The sequence below is a fragment of the Canis lupus genome, chromosome 33, assembly GCF_003254725.2.
Source record: "Canis lupus dingo isolate Sandy chromosome 33, ASM325472v2, whole genome shotgun sequence".
NCBI classification, from domain to species: Eukaryota; Metazoa; Chordata; class Mammalia; order Carnivora; family Canidae; genus Canis; species Canis lupus.
In genome coordinates, this window is record NC_064275.1 from 29,061,763 (window position 1) to 29,086,086 (window position 24,324).

The following is a 24,324-nucleotide window of genomic DNA, read 5'->3' on the forward strand; positions in this document are numbered from 1 at the left end:
TGCAAAATTAGAACTAAAAGCACACATCTATCATTAGGAAAAAAGTAAGTTAAATTTTTACTTATATAGATTTAACTTTTTTTTTAAAGATTTATTTATTTATTTATTTATTTATTTATTTATTTATTTATTTATTTATGATAGACATAGAGAGAGAGAGAGAGGCAGAGACACAGGAGGAGGGAGAAGCAGGCTCCATGCCGGGAGCCCGATGCGGGACTCGATCCCGGGGCTGCAGGACTGCGTCCTGGGCCAAAGGCAGGCGCTAAACTGCTGAGCCACCCAGGGATCCCCTAGATTTAACTTTTTAATCTCTAGTGTCAATTGGCCCCCTTTTCAAGAGCTTTTGCTGATTTGACTAATATAGATCATGAGCCTTTACAATTTTTTAAATCAGTAATAATTCTATTCCTAGACATTTACCTTAAGAGAAAAATAACATTTATATATAAGAGTCTCTGCCGGTATTAATTTTTATCATGGCAGAAAACTGGAATAAACTAAATATGTGAGAGGGAAAATGAGTTTTAGAAGTGTATAAACTGTACAATAAAATGTTTAGTATAAAAATATTTCCAAAGAGTATTTCATGCCAAGGGGAAAAACTTAAAAATCTGACTGAAAGCCTGGAAAAAGGAAAATATCACCATAAATTAAAACATATACAACATTTGATGAATTTTCTTTATACTTTTCTACATTTGCTCATTTTCTCCAATGAACATTTTTAACTTTTTTTTTTTAAGAAATTTTTTAAATTTTTTTATTTATTTTTTATTTTTTATATATTTTTTTATTTATGATAGTCACAGAGAGAGAGAGAGAGAGAGACAGAGACAGAGACAGGCAGAGGGAGAAGCAGGCTCCATGCACCGGGAGCCCGATGTGGGATTCGATCCCGGGTCTCCGGGATCACGCCCTGGGCCAAAGGCAGGCGCCAAACCGCTGCGCCACCCAGGGATCCCCTTTTTTTAAGAAATTTTTTTTTTAATTTTTATTTATTTATGACAGTCGAGAGAGAGAGAGAGAGAGAGAGAGAGAGAGAGAGAGAGAGAGAGAGAGAGAGGCAGAGACACAGGCCGAGGGAGAAGCAGGCTCCATGCACCGGGAGCCCGACGTGGGATTCGATCCCGGGTTTCCAGGATCGCGCCCCGGGCCAAAGGCAGGCGCCAAACCGCTGCGCCACCCAGGGATCCCAATTTTTAACTTTTAAAATAAAAAGAAAACCAAACCAAAACCAAAAAGTAGTTCTCCAAGATATGAAAAAATAGAAAGGAATTAAACAAATGCATTTACACATTCAGAACTTAGTATACAAAAATACAAAATCACAAGAATGAAAGTACTTTCAGATCTGTCCTCATTTGATAAGCTTATTTAAAAATGTAATTGGAGGGATCTCTGGGTGGCGCAGCGGTTTGGCGCCTGCCTTTGGCCCGGGGCGTGATCCTGGAGACCCGGGATCGAATCCCACGTCGGGCTCCCGGTGCATGGAGCCTGCTTCTCCCTCTGCCTGTGTCTCTGCCTCTCTCTCTGTGTGACTATCATGAATAAATAAATAATAAAATCTTTAAAAAAAAATAAAATAAAATAAAAAATAAAAAAAAAATAAAAATGTAATTGGAGAATCATAGCTACAAGACTACTACAAGCCTATCAGGCTAATGACCCTTACAGTCTGTTAATTATTGCAAAGCTAAAAACAAAGGGAGAAACTAGAAGGATATAGGAAATATTTTTAATTCAGCCTAAGAACATGTATAAGATACTGCAGTTATGAACAGAGAATGTAAATTAAAAAAAAAAAAAAAAGGAACATCCTTACCTAATATTTAAGAATGTTAGAGCTTGTAGGTTTAGAATCGCCTCTGGTATATACCGAATACAATTTTGGTATAAATTGAGATTCTCAAGAGAAACGAAATGACATGCTTCTATAGGAATTTCTGAGAGACGATTTCGTGACAGATCTGAAAGAAAAAATGAATTAAGTTTAAGGTCAATCCTTAGAACTTATTTTGAAATGTTAGGTAAATAAGCAGGTTTCATGATTGATTGAATTCCGAAGAGTTCCCATTGTGAAGAATGGTCCAGAGTAAACATTCAAATATTTATTAATCAACTGAAAAAACCATTTTAACATATACCTCTCCATCTTCTTGCTGGGGAATACTGATTCTTTCTGAGTATCTACATATACCTAAAAAAATAAAACCAGTATTTTTTGCAAGTAACACAAATTCTAAGGCATATCGGTCTACGATTACACCAAAGATCATAATCAAATATCCTAGGACACAAATGGATCTCTAAAATCCACCTTCCCAAAAGCACAGACAACATTCTGAGGGTTTTTAAAAACTTTTATTTATTTATTTTTTTAAAGATTTTATTTATTCATTCATGAGACAGAGAGAGAGAGAGAGAGAGAGAGAGAGGCAGAGACACAAGCAGAGGGAGCCTGATGTGGGACTCGATCCTCGGGACTCCTCACAGGGAGCCTGACGTGGGACTCGATCCTCGGACCCCAGGATCACTCCCGGAGCCAAAGGCAGACACTCAACCACTGAGCCACCCAGGGGTCCCCATTCTGAGTTTTTTTTTTTTTTTTTTAAAAGCAAAACCAAACTAAAAAAACAAAAAACAAAAAACTCTTGCCCCTTCCTTTTTAAAAGCTTTTTTATTTATTCATTTGAGAGAGAAAGCGCAAGTGAGAGCATGAGCAGAGAAGAGGGTCAGTGAGAGAGGGAGAAGCAGACTCCCTGCTGAGCTGGGTGTCTGACACAGGGCTTGATCCCAGGACCTCAGGATCATGACCTGAGCTGAAAGCAGACGCTTAACCAACTAAGTCACCCAGGTACCCTGCTATACTGCCCCTTTCTTTACTGTTAAAGATTATCAGCGTCACGTCAAAAGGATTCAGGAAAGATTTTTGCTTCCACTGGCCAAAGATGAGGCAATCTGAACTTCAAAAAAAGATAATAATTGCAAAGGACTCAAATCCATCACATATTTTGAATTATACTAGTGTATAATGACATCTCCTCCTCCCTCCCCCAAGATAGAGAACCAATTCATTACCTTGTAAACTAATAAAGGGGAAAACATTTAACTTGCCTTCCCTATATGAACTGTATCACTGAGTAATCAAACAGATGAAAATAAGCATCTCTGTTTAAGTATTCTAGCTATAAATGAAAAATGATGTTAGCATTTTGCAACCTTCAAGGAATTAATGGATCTAGAACTGGGTCTAAATGGCTATCTTAAATTAAGACAATCAGAAATTGTATGCCTCCCTCACGGTCTTGCCAGCGGGACAGACCTGCATCTAATCAAGCTTTTGCAAACTTTCAGGAAAGGCAGAAGACAAAGGAATGTGCTGAAATAGTCATTCCATCATTATCCATTTAGATCATTAAATATACTGTGAGATTCATTTGCTTACCACTGTTTTCTCTCCTGCCCTATCTTAAAGTCTCTGTTGGCAATTACTTGGTGAGAATCCTTTAATGGAAAACTTTTCCTGTATTACTGCATATCCACAACTATCTTGCTTTCACCATAACATCTGAATAATAGTTGGCTAGGTACAGGCACAGTTCCTCTCTTAGGAACCTATAGATGTTATTTTAGCTTCCAGTGTCACACTGAGTAGTCCGGCACATATCTGATGATTTTTCCTTTGTAAACAGCTTGTTTTTTTTGTGTCTCCCCACCATCCTTAACACTCTGGTCTACAACTCTGTGGCTCTGTTAGTCTTTCTTTCTTTTTATTTTTTTTTAACAATTTATTTATTCATGAGAGACACACACACAGAGAGGCAGAGGGAGAAGCAGAGTCCACGCAGGGAGCCCGATGCGGGACTCGATCCCGGGTCCCCAGGATCATGCCCCAGGCCGAAGGCAGCGCTAAACCGCAGAGCCATGGGGGCTGCCCTGTTAGTCTTTCTTTAAACCAGAGAAATGCTCCCCTATTACATCTTTAGTTGTTCTACCTTCTTCATTTGGGGCCTGCCTATCTATCTATCTATCTATCTATCTATCTATCTATCTATCTATCTATCTATCATCTTGCTGCTTCTCCTTCCATGTATCTATATAGGTGGCTATATATATATGGAAGGAGAAAGATTTATATATATCCACCCTCCCCCCCCCAACTCTACTGCTCTTGGTATACTCTTTTACTTAACATTCCATACCAGGAATTTAAGTCTCAACACTAATCACCCTTTCCACAAATTAATATACAAAAAAGCTCTCCCTTTTTTATATAGTATGATTAGAGTGCCTCTTTGTTTCTCTTGAAAATCTAAGATAATTTATTTTGTTTTGCCTGTTAAATCTGTCATCTATCTCTTCCAGTTTCTATTTTTGTTCTATTTCACTGAAGTCACTTGTTATAGATGCAATCCTTGTTCATCTTGTCTCTGGCTGCTGGAGTTCCTTTAAGCGAATTATTTTCCTTTGTCCGTTCATGGCTTGCCTCATCCTTAGGAGCTCATTCTTCAAGCTACTAAAGTTTTTGAAAGGCAGTTATCATCAAAATAGCACAAGTAATCTCTAAAATGCACTGAAAGTAAGCTTCCACTTAGGGGAACAGTTCTTTTTGAAAACTCAAAAATTTTTATAAGTGCCCCAAAGGCTTTTGCCTCTTATTTCATTTGGATCACAGTATATTCCCCAAACTCACATATTACCTCTAGGCCCCTTGAGCTTGCAATCCTCAGAGTTGTTTCACTATGAAGTGGTAGTTAGTAATTGAAGTTGGGAAACAGATCACCATCTTGCCAAAATGCCTCTCCATATTGTATTTATTAGGAAAAAGTTAAAGCCCTGGTTAACAGAGATCATCAAGTACTTAAGACTAAAAATTTCCTATAGAATCACACTATAAACAATTTCTTTAATACTAAATGCAACAAGAGTTATTTTTATCAATTCCTGTTTAAATTATACTGGTATCACTTTTAAAGTTGAAGAAATGAGGTGTGCCTGGCTGGCTCAGTTGGAGCATGTGACTCTTGATCTCAGGGTCTTGAGTCTGAGCTCACATTGGTTGTAGAGAACACTTAAATAAATATACTTTCAAACTAAAGTTGAAGAAATGAAAGAAATTCGCTGCAAACTGCTACTTATTTAAATTTAAACTTAACCCTCCGAAAAGTCAGCTTCATGTTACAAATTAAATTTAAGCAGGGGGGCAGCCCCAGTGGCTCAGTGGTTTAGCGCCACCTTCAGCCTAGGGTGTGATCCTGGAGACCTGGGATCCTGTCGCACGTCAGCCTCCCTGCATGGAGCCTGCTTCTCCCTCTGCCTGCGTCTCTGCCTCTCTCTCTCTGTGATTCTCATGAATAAATAAAATGCAATCTTAAAAAAAAAAAAATTTAAGCAGGGATTATTATTTAAAGTCAGTTTGCTTAAAATTTTTATTATAGACTAAATTACTTAAAATCCAGGTGGACCTCGGTGGCTCAGCCCATTAAGCGTTAAGAGTCTGCCTTTGGCTGGGGTCGTGATCTCCAGATCCTGGGACAGAGCTGTGTCATGCTCTCTGCTCAATGGAGAGTCTGCTGAGTCTGCTTCTGATTCTCCCCTGCTCATATGCGTGCACTCTCTCTCTCAAATCAATCATCAATCAATCTTTAAATTACTTAAAATCCAGAAAAATGAAATAACTTCCATTTTTTAATACCCATATTAAGCACAGAAAAAAAAAACAGCAAGATATACACTAGGCTGAGATGCATTTCAATAAATGGGTGTTCTTTAAATTGTATTTTTATTTCAATTTGGGAAAACAAGTAGCTTCTTCCTTATGTTAACTGAGTAATACTTTTACATGCTATAAATTCATGAAAGAATCATTTAGGTCATTGATCATATTATGGAAACTATTGCAAAGTACTAATGGCTTATAAAAAATATTTTTTGCCATATTCCCTCAAGGAAGAAATAGTTTTATAGTTAAAGAAATGTGATTTAAAAAAGCCTTTAGGGGTGCTTGGGTGGCTTACTTGGTTAAGGTTTTGACTCTTAGTTTCAGCTCAGGTCATGATCTCATGGGTTGTGAGATCACTCAGTGGGAGTCTGCTCGAAGATTCTCTCCCTCTGCCCTTACCCCAACTTGTGCACTCTCTCTCTCTCTTTCTCTGTCATAAATTAATTAATTAATCAATCAATCAATTAATTTTAAAAAGCCTTTAAGAAATAACCTTCAGTTTTAAAAAAATTATGAGTGTGTATTATTCTTAAAATTCTTTTTCTGGTTATAAAAGCAATGATGCTAACTTCGTAAGTGTAAAGGACTACATAAAACCTATATGCGTTCAAATAAAGAAAATATTGCCAGCATCCTAGAAGCTCCAATGTACCACTTGCTGATCATAACCTCTTCCCTCTCCAAAAGAGAACTCAATCTACTGATTTTAGTGATAAATATTTTCTTGGTAGCTTTAACACTTTAGAATTTTTAGCATTAGTTTCCTATTATTGTTGTAACAAATTACCACAAATTTGGTGACTTAAAACAATACAATTTCATTAATTTACATTTCTGGAGCTCAGAAATCAGCAATAAGTCTTACTGGGCTAAAATCAAGATGTGTTGGCAGGACTACATTCCTTCTGGAGCTTTTAGGGGAGAATCTGTTTCTTCTCTTTAATAGCTTCTAGAGACGATCAACATTTCTTGGCCTTGCCCCATTCCTCTGTCTTCCACTCAGCATTGTGAGGTGGAGGCCTGATGCTGGCTGCCCTCTCTGGTTCTCCTGCTTTTGCCTCCTTGCACTTTTAAAAATCCTGTGACATGTTAAGGATCCTGTCCACCTCACCTTGCTCCCCAGCTAAACCAGGATAACCTTCCTATTTGAATGCTAGCTGATTAGCACCTTAATTCCCCTTTGCCATGTAACCCAACATATTCATAGGTTAGGATGTAAATATTTTGGGGGGGCCATAATTCTGCCTGCCACATCTAAGAACTTCTAAAAGTAGGAGCATACTGTATGTATATTCTTTTGTGATCTTCATTCAACATTTGAAATTTGATAAGGGATAGAAGCAGAAAAACGAACACCTTAACCCAGAAGGCTAATCTACAGCCTGCAGTTTTGATAAGGGTCAAAAATGAGCTGGTTCCTTCATTCTTAGAGGGTCTCATGACTGCCTGTATATCTTAGCCAACAGTTTAATATCAAGCTGAATGATAAGCATCAGAGAAATCTTGCAAAAGTAGTTCCAGCTTCATGCAGCAAAAGTGTAGCTTTTTTCTGCCCATAAGCCCTGTGTCCCTATGCTATAATTAATGCACCTTTTTGTACCAAAAATGTCTCAAGAATTCTTTCTTTGACTGCTTATGGCCCCACATCAAAATTCACTTATGTAAGTTGTATCCTGGAGTAGTTCGTTCATTTTCACTTTCTTCATAGTTTTCTTCTATATGTGCATGCCGCAATTTATTTACTTAGTCTACAACTGATAAACATTTCAATTATACATGGATCTAGATAAATATCCAGGAGTGAAAATGCTATATAATAAGATATTTAGATTTTCAACTTCACAAAAGAATGACAAAAAAGTTTTCCAAAGTGGTTGTACCAATTTACACAGCAGTGTTAATAGTGTTCTTGTGGTTTCACTTCCTTGTCAATACTGGTTATTATGAGATGTCTTAATATGTTTCTGTTTTAAAGATATTCACAGTGGCATTTCATTGTGATTTAAATTTTTCATTTCCTTTATTATTAATGAGGTACTATGGCTTTCCATATGTTTATTGGCCATAGATTTCCTTTCTTATAAAGTCTTTTGGTTTGTTGAAGATCTTTATAAATTCTGAATATGAATCTGGTGTCAATTACATGTGTTGCAAATATCTTCCCCCACTCGTGTGGTTTTAAGTTTCACAGTCTTTGTGGTACTTTTGATGACAGTCTTTAATACAGTAAAATGTTTTATTAATCTTTTCCTTTATTGTTAGTAGTTTTCACAGCTTTAAAAGAAAATCTTCCCTACTCCAAGTTTATAAAGATATATTCTTCTAAAAGTTTCGTAGTTTGACCATCACATTTACTCTACCAGGAATTGATTTTCTAGTATGATGTGAAGTAGGAGGCCAATTTCAATTTTTCCTACAGGAATACCCATTTATTCCAGTGACTGTTATTAAAAAGATCATCTTCCCTCTTATTATTTGCCAGTAACACCTTCCTGCATCTATCAGGTGTCTATATGTGTATAGGTCTGCTTGAAGGCTCTCTAATCCACTACACTACTTGTCCATCTTTATGTCAACATTACTCACTCTTAATTACTATACCTTTATAATAATTCTTGACATCTAGCAGAGTGATGTATTCTTAAACTGCTAAGGTATTCCTACCGCTTGGTTCTTCATGTGCTTCTTGGCTTTCTAGGTCCTCTGCATCTCCTTGTAAATTTTAGAATGGGCTTGTTCAATTTCATGAAAACACTTGCTGGAGATTGCACCAAATCAAACATCTATTTAAGAATAACACCTTTACAATATTGAATCTTTCAATCCATGAACATCTCCATTAATTCATAAAAGCAGCCTTTAATTTGTCTATTAATAAAGTTGTTATATTCCTCGGAAGGGTTTTACATATTGTTTGCCTGCTTTGTCCCCAGGTTCTTATTATTTTATAAATGACATATATTTTTAAAGTTTTACTTTCTAACCACTAGTTACTAACAGAAATAAAAGTGATTTTTATATATTGATTTTGTATCTGGCTTTCTTGGTGAACATTTTTTTCATTGATGTAATTCATCTTGTACAGTCTTAGATAGTTCTAGATCCATAATTACATGGCTATATGAATATTTAAAACTTTTTTCCCTCCTTTATGATCCTTATTTACTGAATTATCTTACAATGTTGGCTAGGATCTTCAGTATAATATTGAATAAAAGTGGTAATAGGTATTTTGTCTTGTTCTTAATTTCAAAGGTTTTCTGTAGATATTCCTTATCAGATTAATGAAATTCCTTTCTATTCCTATTTTACTAAGAATTTTTATCAGTAATAGATGTTGAATTTTCATCAATCTTTTTCTTCATCTATTGAGATGATCATAGGATTTTTATCTTTTTTCTATTAATAAGGAATTAGCTTTACTCCTTTATTCCATTGTTCTTTTTTTATTCCATTGTTCTTTCATTCCATTAGCATAGAACTGATTTCTGTCCTCCTCATGAAACCTTTATTACTGTGAAATTATTTTTTTTAAGATTTTGTTTATTTATTCATGAGAGACAGAGAGAGGCAGAGACATAGGCAGAGGGAGAAGCAGGCTCCCTACTGGGAGCCCAATGTGGGACTCAATCCCAGGACCCCGCGATCATGACCTGAGCCAAAGGCAGACACCCAATCATTGAGCCACCCAGGCACCCCTAATACTGTGAAATTAAATTGACTTTCTAACATTAAATTTTGCATTCCTGAGATAAACTCAATTTAGTCATGGTGCTTTATCCTTTACATTAGCTGAACTGAATCAGTTCAATAATATTCGGTTCAAGATTTTTTCATTGATTTCTAATAACTTCATTATAGTAAAAGAATATGCTTTATGTTATTTCAATCCTTTGGTATTTGTCTGCATTTTCTTTATGGACCAGCATATTGTCCATTATTAAAACCATTCTGTGTGAGTCTGAAAAGAATGTTTATTCTACATTGGACATAATGTTCTGTCTATTAGTTCCTATTTGTTTGATTGCATTGTTCAAGACTCACCTTTACTTTTTTTGGCCAGTTTTTTGTATCAAGTGCTGAGAGGGTTATATTATAGCCTTATGATTACTACTGCTATCTTGTCTATTTCTTTCCGTAATTCTTTAAGTTCTTCTTTTTATATTTTGGGATTCTGTTTTTAGATTCCTACAAAATTTTAAATTATTAAATCTTCCTGGTAAATCAAATTTTTATAATTCTTTTTTTTTAAAGATTTTCAGTTTATATATTCATGAGAGACACACAGAGAGAGGCAGATACATAGGCAGAGGGAGAAGCAGGCTCCCTAAGGGGAGCCCAATATGGGACTTGATCCCCACACCCAGGATCATGCCCTGAGCCAAAGGCGGATGCTCAACTGCTGACCCACCCAGGCACCCCAAATTTTTATAATTCTTAAGTTATCTCTTTTATTCCTAGTATTGTTCTTTGCTTTGAAATCTCTTTGAATGGTTTGGTGGACTGACTTTAATAGAATTACCATGATCCCTGTTCATGCACTTATATAACAGCCCCTCCAAATCAGTTTAAGTGGGACATCATAAGTAACCAATATACAGGTGGTCCCTGAACAATGCGGGGGGAGGGGTTAGGAGTGCCAATCCTCCAGTTGAAAACTGGGTATAACTTTTGACTCCCTCAAAACTTAATTCCTAATAGCCTACTGTTGACCACAAGCGTTACTGATAGCATTAACAGTCAATTAACACACATTTTATATATGTATTATACACTGTATTCTCACAATAAAGCTAAAGAAAAAAAGAGTCCTGGAGTCGAGAACATTTGGCTAATCACCAACAGCAAGACATTATTTTCCTTAAGAAAATCATAAGGAAAATACATTTATAGTACCATACTATTAAAAAATCTGCATATAAGTAGACCCATGCAGTTCAAACTCATATTGTTAAAAATCAACTGTACTTCTATTGGTTAGACTTGGCTTTAACCAACAGAATATTGCAAAGGAGATGTGATGTCATTCCTGTGGTTGTATCTACCTGTCTCTCTCTCTTGCCAGCTTTGAAGAGGCAAGGTAACATGAATTCTACCACTGAAAGGAAATAAATTCTGCCAACAATGTGAAGAAACCTGGAAGAAGACCCTTCCAGTCAAGCCTCTAGATGAGAACTCAGCCCTGATTAACATCTTGATTGAAGTCCTGCTGCAGACCTAGCTAAGCAGTGCCTGGACTCCTGATCCAAAGAAACCATCAGGTTCTTTAAGCTACTCAGTTTGTGATGGATTATTATATAGCACAGGAAACCAATACAGTGAATATACCTATAGAATATCCTCTTTTCTTTAATTTCAACCCTTCTGGATCATTGTGTTCTGAATATGTTTCTTATAAACAACACACAGAGTTTGCTTTCTTTTCACTACAGAACAATCTGCATCTTTTAACTGAAACACTCTATATTTAACATAATTACCCAATGTATTTGGATTTTTAAAAGGGTCATGTTATTTCTGAGAGATGTAGCCATTTGATTATCTACGTTCTTTTCTTCTTTACTATTAGAATCTCAATTATGTTCAAATAGTGAAGTGCTCAGCTAGACCACAGACCAATATTTTCCCATCTTTTTAATCACTAAAGTTCAAACTAGCAAAATATGGATGCAGAATTTAACTATATTTGACTTAGTGACTGACTAGTGTACGAAAATCTCATTTATAGGCAGTGTCCTGAATCCTGTATATAAACCAAAAGCTTCAAAAATTACCTCATGTTTTTCTGTAGAGGAAAAAAGACTTAGCTTTGAGAACCACCTTTATTATCTTTTTTAAAGAATGCATTTTTTTCTGATTTCAAGTTTTTTTTTTAAGATTTTTTTTTATTTATCCATTTATGATAGAGAGAGAGACAGAGAGGCAGAGACAAGGGAGAGGGAGAAGCAGGCTCCATGCCAGGAGCCCAACGTGGGATTCGATCCTGGGACTCCAGGATCGTGCCCTGGACCAAAGGCAGGCGCCAAACTGCTGAGCCACCCGGGGATCCCAAGAACCACCTTTATAAAATAATGCCAAAGAAATGCTATATATCACTTTTAGAGTATTTTCTATCTCATGATGGAAACTCTTTTGTCTATCCAGTTGCTTAAGACAGGATTCTGGAAGCATCCTTTCTCTTTTTTCCAATCTAACCCTATCAACAAACACTATTAGTTTATTAGTCCAAATGTATCTTGAATCCATCCATTTCTTTTTTTTTTAATTTTTATTTATTTATTTATGTATGATAGTCACAGAGAGAGAGAGAGAGGCAGAGACACAGGCAGAGGGAGAAGCAGGCTTCATGCACCGGGAGCCCGACGTGGGATTCGATCCCGGGTCTCCAGGATCGCGCCCTGGGCCAAAGGCAGGCGCCAAACCGCTGCGCCACCCAGGGATCCCCATCCATTTCTTTTTATCAACTTTGACACTGCCTCTTAGGATTAATCTAAGAATCAAACAAAACAATGCATGGAAAATTACTTCATATACTATAAATGCAAAGAGGCACACATAAAGTCAGTCTTCTCTTATGGAAAGGAAAGGGTTGAGAACAACACAGCAAAACCAAGTAATAAAACTTCCAAAATTCTATGGAATTGTATTAGGCAATAGAATATAGCAGAGTACAATACAATAATTTATGCTCTTTGGTCACCAAAAAGAAGCAATGTTGCATTCAGTATACCCTATTTCCAGAAGGCAAAAATGAAGAAAACATATAGTGATTTACATTAAAATGCTTAAAGCAATTTCCTTATCTTTCCCTGAGGTTAAATAAGCACAAAGGTTAGTGTATCTTTATGTTACTAAAGTAAGCTTTTGATTTCACACATACTCATAAGACTAGTTATTCCTAAGTTTCCATCTCTGTGTCTGTGTATTCAATCCTAGGTTGTTTTCTAGATTGTAAACTCAACAGATTTTTGCCAAGTACTGTGAAAAGCCACAAACTGGAAAATAAAAACTCTGCAATTAAGCTATTAAGTTACTTCTATGTATCATATCCTGAATGTGGCGTTGGTCTTTCACCAGCCATTATATTTTCTTCTAATACTAGTGACATGAGCCAACAACTATACCACTCTTTGGCACAGCCCTTGGATATATTATTTAGTTGAGCAAAGCCTATAAAAAGCCTATTTTGGCTTGATAAAAATATGAGAAAATTTTTGACTAAGCAATAAATCATGGAAGTCTCAATTAACTAATATAAATGCTTCAATAAAAAATGTTCTAAGGGGATCCCTGGGTGGCGCAGCGGTTTGGCGCCTGCCTTTGGCCCAGGGCGTGATCCTGGAGACCCGGGATCGAATCCCACGTTGGGCTCCCGGCATGGAGCCTGCTTCTCCCTCTGCCTGTGTCTCTGCCTCTCTCTCTCTCTCTCTGTGACTATCATAAATAAAAATTTAAAAAAAAAAATGTTCTAAGGCATTTTGTTTGCAATAAGGTGCCTAATTGTTCTCCATATTTACAAAAGTCTTACTTTAATGCCAAATTCACCTCAGAGATACTGTTAAGTTTTAAAATAATATGTTAACAAAAAAGCCTAAAACATAGTAAAAAGCATCCTCAATATTAATAGAGGGGGTATATAAGAATGATCACTCTAAAAAAAAAAAAAAAAAAAAAAAAGATCACTCTAGGGATGCCTGGGTGGCTCAGCAGTTGAGCATCTGCCTTCGGCTCAGGGCATGATCCTGGGATCCGGGATTGAATCCCATATTGGGCTCCCTACAGGGAGCCTGCTTCTCCCCCCACCTATGTCTCTATTTCTCTCTCTCTGTCTCTCATGAATAAATAAATAAATCTTAAAAAAAAAAAGAATGATCACTCTAGATTCAAACAGCAAATACTTAATGAGTCTCTTATAAGGGTAGGGACTATGTCTACTTTGTTCAACACTACACTTGGTACTTAGTAGTGCACACAGTACAGTGCTCAATAACATATTCATTAAAAAATGAGCAAATAAATGGATAAAATAAATGCTGTCAACTCAGAAATGAGTAAGAATCCTGTCCTCCCTTATCTATAGAGCTTCAGCTACAGTAACTGGAACATAATGAAAAAAGACCAAATCACAACTTTATCTTGATAAATTTTTTTTGTCTTAAGAAGTATTCCATAACCTGGATTGAAAATAATTTATTTCTAAAAAAGTACTTACATAAAATGAATCAAATCCAATTATTCAGGGAAAAACTATTATGATTATCAAACTACAGATAAATATTCTATAATTTTTTAAAATATTTGTTTGAGATAGAGAGAGCACACGAGCAGGAGGGGCAAAGGGAGAGGGAGAGAAATCCTCAAGCAAACTCCCAGCTAACTGCGGAGCCCCACATGGGGCTCAATCCCATGACCCTGAGATCACAACCTGAGCAAAAATCCAGTTGGATGGATATCCAGGTACCCCAAATATTTTATAATTTTTAAAAAGTTGAAATAGGTTACAACTGTAAAAGAGTGCTTTAGGTATATAAAATAATAACACTGGACCTTTGTTCCATTCTGACATATAAAATATTTTTAGTTTGTGATATTCCCCTTCTTCCTATTTTTTTTTCCTTCTTCCTATTTATAAAAATTACATGCACATAGATTTACAGTCCTATTTACTATATGGACTCAGATTTTCATTTTACTCAAAGGCTTATAATCCATTATGACCCAGATTTGATTATGAGAATTCCTGTATCTTTTTGGTATGCCATCTTCATTTTTTTGTTTTTAGCCATTTCCTCATATTCTAGCACAAGATGTTCCAGGCTGATCTCGCAACCTTCCATGTCCCAATTCTGGAATCAGCTATTTCTCTCTCACCCCTGTGTAAAAGAAACTTCTGTAGCAAGTCAGATTTGGAGGATGGGGTAGGAGACAGAAGGGAAAGCCGTCAACCCCTAGGAAAGATTCAGAATAAATCATTGTGTTTTTTTGTAAGCCACTAAGCTTTATAGTGGTCTGTTACACAGCAATAACCAAGCAAAACAGAAATTGGTATCTGGAACTGAAGTGCTGCTCTAACAAAAACTAAAAACATCTGCATTGGCTTAGAAGGTGGCATCAGGCAGTGGCCCTTGCAGAGCATGTTAGTGATGCCTAGAGGGCAGTGAAAAAATGCTACTGAAGCCTGAAGAAAAGGGCACTCTAGTTCTGGTTCCGGCAGAACAATTAAAGGTAGGAAGCCCCCCCCCCCCCCGAAAAAAAAAAGAAAGGGTCCCCAGTGGGTTTAAATTTAAATCATCATAAATATATGTGGCTATCTGTAGTGAAACATGTTAAAGTTAAGAAATATGTAACAACAAAGATCAAGAAGTATTATTAAATCTTATGAGAAAGGGGTGCATATATTTACAACACATATATATTCCTATAGTTTTCTAAATTTCTCCCCTCCCTATTTTTAAATATCACTTAAATATATTACACATTTTTTCCTTTTCAAATAATGCAGTAAAAGCAAAAGATATCAACCAATTTAAAAGACCCTTTTTGCTCACACAGGAAAGAACATGAATTTCTGCCTAAAATGGATTCCAGTTTCACATAATATCAGAAAACAAACTCAATTATTTGGTCAATAAATATCATCCTTAACTGTGATCGGATTCTTATAATACAGTTGACTGTTGAACATGCGTTTGAACTGTGCAGGTCCACTTACATAGAGATTTTTTTTACAGTACACTGCTGTAAATGTATGTTCTCTTGTAACTTTTTTTTTAAGGTTTTATTTATTTATTCACAGAGAGAAAGGCATATGGGAGGCATAGGCAATGGGAGAAGCAGGCTCCTCGCAGGGAGCCCGATGCAGTACTGGATCCCAGACCCTGGGATCATGCCCTGAGCCAAAGGCAGGCTCAGCCGCTGAGCCACCCAAATGTCCCTGTTCTCTTATGACTTTAACATTTTATTTTCACTAGAATATAGAATATAATACACATAACATGTAAAATAGGTGTTAATGGACTTCATGTTGTTAGTAAGGCTTTCTGTCAACAGCAGGGGATTAGTAGTTATATTTTGAGGGAAGTCAAAAGTTAGACATGGATTTTCAATTGTGACTGGTTAGTTCCTCTAATCCTCATGTTAAGGGTCAACTGTGCTTCCTTTCATCTTAAAATATTATTTATCACACACTCTGCCACCAAAGGTTTTCAAAACCATATCCAGAAACAATAAAATTTAGAGAAACACTATCATCCTAAGTGAGACATATAATACAGATTTTAACCCTAAATTATACCATTTATCACCATCTTAATCTCTAGAATGTTTCAGAATCTCCTATTTTAACACTTTCAGTGAGATGCTTTCAATTATTTTAACTTTTTTGCAGTTAAGAGGCATGCTAAGAGGTACTTTTTCCCAAGTCTACCTTTCCCATTATCTGTTTAATAACTTTATGAATTAGGAGTGATTGATCTACTTTCTGGGGACAAACTTGAAGCCCAAAGACCTAACAGTAGTATGGTTCCTTAAACCTGAAAAAAGCTTTTTGTGAAACATTTATTCATTTTCCCTCAGCTAATTTATTAACTTCCCATTTCTGTGAAATGAGAAAGTTTGAGACTGTGAAAGTCACAAGATTCAGAAAAAAGAACACAATTATTTTTCTAACATAGTATTTATTGCTCATTTCTGCTAAGGTAGCAAAAAGAAAAATCCCTAACTCTTTATAAAACAAAAACTTGTTAAGAATAACTTAAATCTCTTAAAACAACTGTAAACATCTAGGTGGTATTGCAAATGTTCAACAAATACTCTGCTCTTAGAAGTCTGCTCAGTTTGCCCCTTCTTTCAAACTATTACAACTCCCATTCTCCATAGAGGACACTTCTTAGAGTAGCCCAAAGCCCGACACAACCTTCTTTCTTCTCAGATTAGTGTCTGACTTCTATTCTAAGCTGGCTGGGGTCATTTCCTTTGACCTGCCAGATCTAATTCATTCTCTTTTCTGCTCTTCTGTTCTTCTCCCTATTCTCACATAAGGTATCACAAGAAAATAATGTGGTGGCATATCTGTTAAAAGGAGCCAGTTACCTTAATCACAATGAAAGCAAGCTAAATTCAGTTGAATCAATTAACACAAATATCTTGAATTTAAACTTCAGCTTTCCATATCATGACAGATTAGCTTGAACTTAATCAATTCTATATAAAATTTTTTCAAGTGTTTCTAGCTCTTATGCATGAACAGGTTACCTAAAGCACATGGAGGGGAAAAGGGAATGCCTGGGTGGCTCAGTGGGTTAAGCAGCCAATTCTTGATTTCTGCTCAGGTATGATCTCAGGGTCCTGGGATAGAGCCCTCTGACAGGCTCTTTGCCCAGCAGGGAGTCTGCTTGAGGACTTCTCTCCCTCTCCCTCTGCCTCTACCCCCACTCACACTCTTTTTCAAATATGCTCTCTCTCAAATAAATACAATAAATCTTAAAAAAAAAAAAAAGAAAAAAAGACACACAGGGAAAAGGGACCGAAGAGTATCTTTCCCAAATTTCTCTTTTAGAAAATATGCTTTGGGGGTGCCTGGGTGGCTCGGTAAGCATCTGTCTTCAGCTCAGGTCATGATCCTAGGGCCCTGGGATTGAGCCCTGTGACAGGCTCCCTGCTCAGTGGGGAATCTGCTTGTCCCTCTTCCTCTCCCCTCCACTCGTGTTCTCTCTCTCTCAAATAAATAAAATATTTTAAAAAAATAGATGCTTTGGCTATTGTGTTCTGCTTATTAAAACACATACATATATATGCACAGTAAGACACTTTTTAGGGTGTTTGGGTGAAGATTTTATTTATTTATTTGGGGGGGAGCACAAGCACAGGGGAGCATCAAAGAGAGAGGGAAAAGAAGACTCCCCGCTGAGCAGGAAGCCTGATGTGGGACTTGATCCCAGGACCCTGGGATCATGACCTGAGCTGAAGGTACATGCTTAACCAGCTGAGCCACTCAGACACACCAAATTAATAATTTCTGAATTAAAAAAATTATTTGGTAGGTAATTAGTTAATTTTTTAAATGTGGGCTCCATGAAGAGATTCATAAGAAAGGATCCTTAGGGGATCCTCTATTTAGTAGAGGAAATATAGGAGACATACCTACAAATAAGGTCAAATTACAACCACCTCACCACCAACTTTCTGCAGCAGGATTTAAAAATAAAATAAGTAATCTGATAACAGATTAATATCCAGGATATATTATTAAAAAATCCTAAAACTTAATAACAAAACAACAACCCAATTAAAAAATTGGGTAAAGGACTTACACAGAAGATATATAAACGGCCAAAAAGCACATGAAAAGACAGTCCACATCACTAATCATTAGAGAAATGCAAACCAAAACCAAACTGAGATTCCACTTCACATCAATTAGGATGGCTATTCTTTTTCTAAAAGCCAGAAAATAAGAAGTATTGAGACCAGGGGTTAACTGGAACCCTTATTCTTGCTGGTAAGAATGCAAAACGGTAGGTTCAGCTGCTGTAAAAACAGCATGGTGGGTCTTCAAAAAATTAAACATAAAATTATCCAGCAATTATATTTCTGAGTATACACCCCAAAGAATTAAAAGCAGGGACTCAAACAGGTATTTGCCTATTACCAATATTTGTATCAGCATTATTCGCAATACACAAAAGATAGAAACAACCCAAACATCCATTAAAGGTAAGTGGATAGGGATCCCTGGGTGGCGCAGCGGTTTGGCGCCTGCCTTTGGCCCAGGGCGCGATCCTGGAGACCCGGGATCGAATCCCACATCGGGCTCCCGGTGCATGGAGCCTGCTTCTCCCTCTGCCTGTGTCTCTGCCTCTCTCTCTCTCTCTGTGACTATCATAAATAAATAAAAATTTAAAAAAAATTTAAAAAAAAAGGTAAGTGGATAAATAAAATGTAGTAAATGCATAAATAGAATAACATTCAGCACTAAAGAGGAGTGAAATTCTGATACAGGCTACAATGTAAATGAACCTTGAAAAAATGTGCTAAATCAAAGAGGTTAGACACAAAAGGCCAAACACTGTATGATTCCATTTATATGAGGTATATGAGGTAATAGTTACTGTTTAACAGATACAGTTTCAGTTTAGGAAGATGAAAAAGTTCTATAGGTAGCTATAGTGGTGACGGTTGCAAAACAATGTGAATGTACTTAACTGTACATTTTAAAAACAGCTAAAATGGGGATCCCTGGGTGGCGCAGCGGTTTGGCACCTGCCTTTGGCCCAGGGCGCGATCCTGGAGACCCGGGATCGAATCCCACGTCGGGCTCCCGGTGCATGGAGCCTGCTTCTCCCTCTACCTATGTCTCTGCCTCTCTCTCTTTCTTTCTCTGTGACTATCATAAATAAATTTAAAAAATTAAAAATAAAATAAAATAAAATAAAAACAGCTAAAATGGTAATAAATTTTATGTATCTTACCACAGTAAAAACAAATCAAATGTGTAGTACTCAAAATAACAAAATCAATGTAATCTGCCTCTACTTAATGATTTGTACCTTAAAAATCTCTTTATAAAATTATGAACTTTTCTCAGCAATAAACTAAATACAGAAATGAGAAAAAAAAAAAAAAGAAATGAGAGAAAAAAATTCCAAATATTCTTGAACATCAAGTCTCAAAAGCTAATCTTCCTAATTCCATTTCTCTTTCCCAGGGAGAAAAATGTCCAATATAGTTATGTAATTATGACAGAATTTATTTCTTTAAATCTCAAGAGCCAAGCCAGGAAAACCTAGGTTCATTCTAGTCTAAACAGAAATTAATGTTTTCAACACTTTGGCATTTCTTAAGAAATGCTCGTAGTCAAAAGTCCTATGTTCTTCTAATAATTCCTCAGGCCATCCCACGCAATGACATCATCCTTACTAGATAAAGCCCATTATGCAATACCACATATACAGTACTATCACTTATTATGAGTACAGTCACTATTATGAATGTTAAAAAAGACTGAGACTCTGACAAATGTTCTCTGTAAAGAGAATTTTTAACAATGTACAATGTAAACTTTAACAAGATTTTATAAGAATAATAATAATATCTTTTAACATATAAAGAAATGGTAAACACAAGCTATAAAAATTTCTAACATGCATATTCAAGAGGAAATAAAAAGATCAAGTCTCTAAAAAATTACATAAAAGGATTAATTTTAAATGTGATTTGATAACTATTTAACAAAACACTAATGATACTGTTCATGGTGCTTCCCACAGACTAACAAATACCAAGGAGAAAGACCATACACAGTTGCCCATTAATTGAAGATACTGTGATATTTGATCAAAGTTTGTTACACTTTTGAAACCTTCTCTTTAAATTTGCCACATTAAAAAAAAATACCCTATACTTAGGTATTTCCTCTATGTTTTCAACTATGTCATTCTTACGAAAATTTTGTTGAGAGAGAATACTATAAAAATGATTTTATTTTAGCTATTAGTAAAATTATGTAACCCAGGGAAGTCAGAAATGAGGATATTTTGTTTTTCATTCTAAAGTCACAATATTTGTAAATAATCATGGGTTTTCTTTTTAAAATTGTTTTTAATTTTAATTTTTTACCAAAGGTAGTAAATTTATACAATTTTAAACGCCAGGTTGATTTTTGCTTCCAGGAAAGTAGAACAGATGTATTTTTCCCTAATTCCTCCTGCTAAATGCTAGTAAAAACCCTGGCTATTATATCTAACACAAGCATAAGAAGACTCTAAAGGGTTAAAAGAAGACAACTACAGACACTTCAGGACCCAAGGAACAACATAGTGATCAGTTCCCTAGGTTTTCTCTTCGCCTCATTTATCCTAGGACTTGGAGCTGATGTCTCCAAGTTGGCAACCCAGAAATACCCATGGGCAGAGACCCAAAAAAGAGGAAGAAAAAGGTTCCAACAAAAGCCTGCTCTCTCTAGCCAAAGGACCAAGAAAGGGGCAAATTAGACAGTAACTGCTCTACTCCGGCCAAATACCTCAGAAAAAACTGCGGCATCACCCCACCCATGCCAAAGAGGCTGGTGGAAGCCTAAACTGAATTTCCACCCTTGCAGGACTAGGTAACTCAGCATTTCTATGGCTTCTCTCCAGTTCCCACTGGTGTGGTCAAAGGCCAGGTAGGGAGCTGGAAGGTCATGTGGCCCCCTCCCCACCATGTAGAATCAGTAGAGACCACATGGGGAACCTGAACTTCTACCTCTATTCAGCAGTAATGAGGCAACTCCACCTTCCTATTGGCATGACGTCAGAGGAGGACTAGTAAGAGTAAAGACTTTGACCACTGTCCAGTAGTTGGGGAGGCAGAAAGAAAAGACAAATGGCCTCTTCTAAGATTACCATTCCTTTCCAGAAAGCAAGGACCATGAAGAAATCTCAATCCCTTAGAGGAAGAAAAGAATGGAAAGCGTACAGGGTATGTAGCAAAAACGTTAAGGGCTGAACATTTTTCAAAATCTCAATTCAATGCTAATTTTAAGTGTTCTGCATTAAAGTTTAAAAATTCAGACCACCATGACTATGATGTCATTACTGAAATAAGGTGGGGGGTGGGGAATGAGAGGCACATTCCAAAAGAAAGTGCCACTGAGTCTATTCGACTTCTGAGTGAAGCAAATACTTTAACAAGATCCAGTCCCTATAATTCATAACCACCCCCAAAAATATAAAAAACATTTTAAACTAGAAGGAGCCAGGAATTCAATGATGGAAACGCTGATAATCAAGTTCTGAAGCAGAGTATCAGAAACAGTGAATTACAGAAAATCCGTTAACGTCTTTATTTATAATAATGAAATTCATATTGAATGATGATCACTTAATATGACTAGTTCAGGGAATATCTATTTCTCTTCGAAAGCTATGAATTTAACTATCACATTTTCCTTGTTTTATTTTCATAGAGCAGTCTTTACAGAGATACCAAAATGTGCCTCAATGTGACAGGTCTTAGTTTTAACCAGTTAGAAAATAAAAGGTATATCTTATGACCCAAACAGCCATATTTTTAAAATGATACAACATAGCTTTATGTTTAACAGCACCTTGGAAGCTAGAACTTCATGAATACTCTGAACAAATTTATTACAATCTCATCACAACAAACTTTAATGGCAACACGTCTGGGCTACTTCACTGTGGCCTTTGCTAGGATTAGAAAATCTGGTCATTATACTATAAAAACTTTCTTTGCAACGAGGTCCAATTTGTTGTTAACAGGTATTTGTTGAAATTAAGATCATCAGATTAAATGAAAATCTGTCATTTCATTGTCAGATCTTTTTAACAGAGTAAAAATCTTTTTAAGATTTTTAATCTGTCAAATCTTTTTAACAGAGTAAGATATCAGAAAAATAGTGGCAACTTGTCTTCCCATTTAAAAATATCTGTGAATATTATAATATATGACTTGTACATGTACATCTGAAAATGTAAAATACAGAAACCTAAGAATTTCTATATATTCCTTTTTTATTAAAGACTAATGCATATTTTTGGTTATACAGATTGATCAAGTGTCTAGGTTACTTGAGAAATCTGTTTGTAGTTGCATGTCTGCTTAAGAAAAAGGCTTTTATGGGGCACCTGGGTGGCTCAGTCAGTTAACTGTCTAACTTTGACTGAAGTCAGGATCTCTGGGTCCTACTGTGTAGGGCTCCCCGCTCAGTGGGGAGTCTGGTTATATCTCTCCCTCTTCCTCCGCCCTTCCCCCTAATTGTGCTCTCCCTAGCTCTCTCTCAAATAAATAAACAGTCTTTAAAAACAAAAAAGAAAATGGCTTTTGTTGCTACTGCTATTGTCTTTTTCTTAGCGTAAATCAGAATATTTATGACTTACAGAGTCTGTGTCCTTTGGTCTGTTGATGGTATACTTTCATCTAAAATATGAATATCATGGGGTACCTGGGTGGCTCAGTTGGTTAAGCATCTGCCTTTGGCTCAGGTCATGATCCCAGGGTCCTGGGATCGAGTCCCACATCAGGCTCCTTGCTCAGTGGGGAGTCTGCTTCTCCCCCTCTCTCTCTATCACTCACCCCTGCTCGGGCTCTCTCTCACACTCTCTCTCTCAAATAAATAAATAAATGCTCAAAAAAAAAAAATACTGATACAGTATCTTGTTAGTGGTACAGGTAAGAAAGGGAAGAATTTCCAAAAAAAACTGGTAATATATTTAAGTGCATAGGATTTGATTTATCTTTTATGGTATGTTTAAATCTATTTTCAAGTCCCATATTTACACCTAATCACATAGAAATTTCTTTTTTTTTTTTTCACATAGAAATTTCTTATTGGGTATGTTATATCCTCAACGAATACCATAAAATGAAAATCCTTAACTCTCACTTCAGACAATTTTATGCAAACATTTTTGACAATTTCAGTGTGATGAATTTCAATTTCAAATTTATAATTTTATAGGATTAATTTGTCTACTACTTGAGGTTTTTTCTTTTTTTTTTTTTTTTACTACTTGAGATTTTATCATCAGCTTTCTTTCATAATGGTATTAGTATTCTGGGTTAGTATTTAATTTGAACACATATTTGGCCACACCCCATCCCACTCTGGTTTTTAAATGCCTGGCCTTATTATATTATCATAACTGCATAAAATAAGCATTTGTTCACAACAACATTCATGTAAGACTCTCTCTCTGAAATGTATGCAGAAATTAAATCTTGGTTAAATGTATTACCCTCTTTATAATTTTAATTGGTTTTCCAGAAATGATTTCTTCATAATATAATTGTAAAATCAAATTGAGGATCTTGGCCAATAGATACATGAAAAGATGCTTAACAGCACAGATCATTAGGGAAATGGAAATTAATGACAATAAGTTATCACCCCACAATTGGCAGAATGGCTAAAATAAAAACACAAGAAACAACAAGTGTTTGCAAGGATGTGAAGAAAAAAGAACCCTTGTGCACTGTTGGTGGGAATGCAACCACTGTGGAAAACTGTATGGAGTCTTCACCAAACAATTAAAAATAGAAAAACCATATGATCCAATAACTCCACTACTATTTCCCCAAAGAAAATAAAAACACGTTAGTTTGAAAAGATGTATACATCCCTATGTCTAGTACAGCATTATTTATAATAGCCAAGATATGGAAGCTACCAAAGTGTCCATTTATACATGAATGGATCAAGAAGATAAACATACATTTATACACACACACACACACACACACACACACACACGTATATGTAATGGAATATTACTCAACCACAAAAAAGAATGAGATCTTGCCATTTGTGACAAGATGGATCCAGAGGGTATTATGCTAAGTGAAATAAATCAGACAAAAATACCAAATAATTTGACATCTACATGGACTCTAAACAATAAAACTAGCAAACAGAAAGCAAAAACAGACCCATAAATAAAGAGAATAAACTGATGGCTGTCAGAAGGGAGGGGGTGGGGGAATGGGAAAATGGGTAAATGGGGGCGGGGGAGGGCGGTTTCCAGTTGTGGAATGAATAAATCACAGGGATGAAATGTACAGCATAAGGAATATAGTCAATGTTATTATGATAGGGTTATATG

General features: G+C 36.1%; 1 protein-coding gene across 16 annotated transcripts in view; it reads right to left on the reverse strand.

The window, feature by feature from the left end:
* LRCH3 (leucine rich repeats and calponin homology domain containing 3) overlaps positions 1–24,324 on the reverse strand; it is a 125,487-nt gene that overhangs the window by 73,838 nt on the left and 27,325 nt on the right. For all 16 annotated transcript variants that reach the window (XR_004811549.2, XR_003146727.3, XM_035709889.2 and 13 more), the window contains exon 2: positions 1,826–1,970. Coding sequence is in view for 14 of the 16 variants with exons in the window: in XM_035709889.2 (XP_035565782.2) it covers positions 1,826–1,970 (145 nt within the window). In the remaining 2 variants the exon portion in view is untranslated. The remainder of the gene's footprint in view (positions 1–1,825; positions 1,971–24,324) is intronic.